The following is a 1,470-nucleotide window of genomic DNA, read 5'->3' on the forward strand; positions in this document are numbered from 1 at the left end:
AGAAGGCGAAGGAGAAGGCCAAGATCCTGGAGCAGATCGTGAGCAGCAAGAAGCAGGAGGAGGAGAAGAAGCGCGGGCTGGACAAGCGGACCCCGGCGCAGGTGGCCTACGAGAAGATGCAGGAGAAGCGGGTAGGGCAGCCCTGGGGCTCGGGCGGGGGGGGTAAAAACCCCAGTCCGCCCCTCAGACGCGGCCCCTGGGGGCTGAGAGTGGTGGAAGTAACCAGCCTCTCTTGTGTCTTACTCCAGCAAATGGAGAGGATCCTGAAGAAAGCATCGAAAACCCATAAGCAGAGAGTTGAGGTAAGCTAAATTATCCCGATTTCCTCAGGCTGGCGTGTGTTTATCATCACCCAGGCATTCTGGGCTGGAGGAACTGTTTGGCCTTTGCGAAACACAGAAGCGGGGAGGCAGAGGGTGTTGCGGTTCAACGGTGGGGATGTCAGCACCAAATATTCAATGTTTTATTTCTCTTTCTCTCCCCCAGGACTTCAACAGGCACTTGGATACTCTGACCGAGCATTACGACATTCCTAAAGTCAGTTGGACGAAGTGAAGGGACTGCTCTCCCAGGCTTTGGCTCAGGAGCTGTGTTCTGTTTGTACTGCCGGGGTTGCCATGTAAATTTGTGTATTCTCCATATTGAATATTTAATAGATGTTCTGAACATTTATGATCATGTACATTATGTCATTGTTTTGGTTTTTAAAACCAAATATTCAACAAAGTGTCTTCTTGGCTGATGAGCTCTGATTTACGTAGGTGCAGAGGGCTGGGTTTTTTCAGTGCTTAGAGTGAGGCCAAAATCCATCGCTGTGAGCCAGCTGGAAAACGTTCCTTTATTTTTTTTTATATGAACAGTTCTCCTTTTTGGAAGAGTCTTGACAACCTCACCTAGCGTAAGCTTCTCTTGTAAATTCTAGGAATTGCACAATTTTTGTCCAGAGCTCTTTCAGAAGGGGGAGGACCTGCTGTACCCGGTCCCTTGGATGTAGTTTCTCATTAAACTGCTGCTTTCATTCTTTCCTTGGTGCTGATGTGCCTGTAAGACTGGGGCAGCACCCTGGCCAAGCCGTTCTTTGTGCCTGGCGGTTCTGAAGTGCCTCGCCTGCCTTTACAGTTCGGACTCCTTTGAGAAGCGATGTATATCGTGATGTTTGAACCCTAACGTGCCTCTTGAACCCCAATATTGTCCCTGGCAGGGCCTGGGGTGCTCAGGCTCTGCCCCGGGCTCCCCCCTCCCCTGGGGGCTGCGGCCCCTCGCCCCGGGGCTGTGGGATGATTTCCCCGCGGGAGGGGGTAAAAAAAAAAGCCCCCGGGACTATTTAATATGCGTCGTGCATCACCGTGTTCTTCCGCTGCCGCGGCGGCTCCCTCCGCGTATCCCTCCTCTCCACAACCTGTCTCATTTCGTCACTTCCTGCCGGAAGTGCCAAGTGCCGGAAGCGGGAGTCAGTGCAGCAGCGGCCGG

The 1,470-nt window shown here is 52.7% G+C and overlaps 1 protein-coding gene across 1 annotated transcript; it reads left to right on the forward strand.

The window, feature by feature from the left end:
* Window positions 1-3: 3 nt before the first annotated feature.
* On the forward strand, window positions 4-673 carry FAM32A (family with sequence similarity 32, member A; the record flags this gene model as incomplete). The annotated part of the gene is made up of 3 exons (XM_010087829.1): window positions 4-131; window positions 249-302; window positions 487-673. Coding segments are annotated over 3 exons (251 nt in total), but the record flags the coding sequence as incomplete, so codon positions are not given.
* Between the last annotated feature and the right edge of the window lie 797 nt (window positions 674-1,470).

Source organism: Pterocles gutturalis, unplaced genomic scaffold (genome assembly GCF_000699245.1).
Source record: "Pterocles gutturalis isolate BGI_N339 unplaced genomic scaffold, ASM69924v1 scaffold33971, whole genome shotgun sequence".
Taxonomy (NCBI): Eukaryota; Metazoa; Chordata; class Aves; order Pterocliformes; family Pteroclidae; genus Pterocles; species Pterocles gutturalis.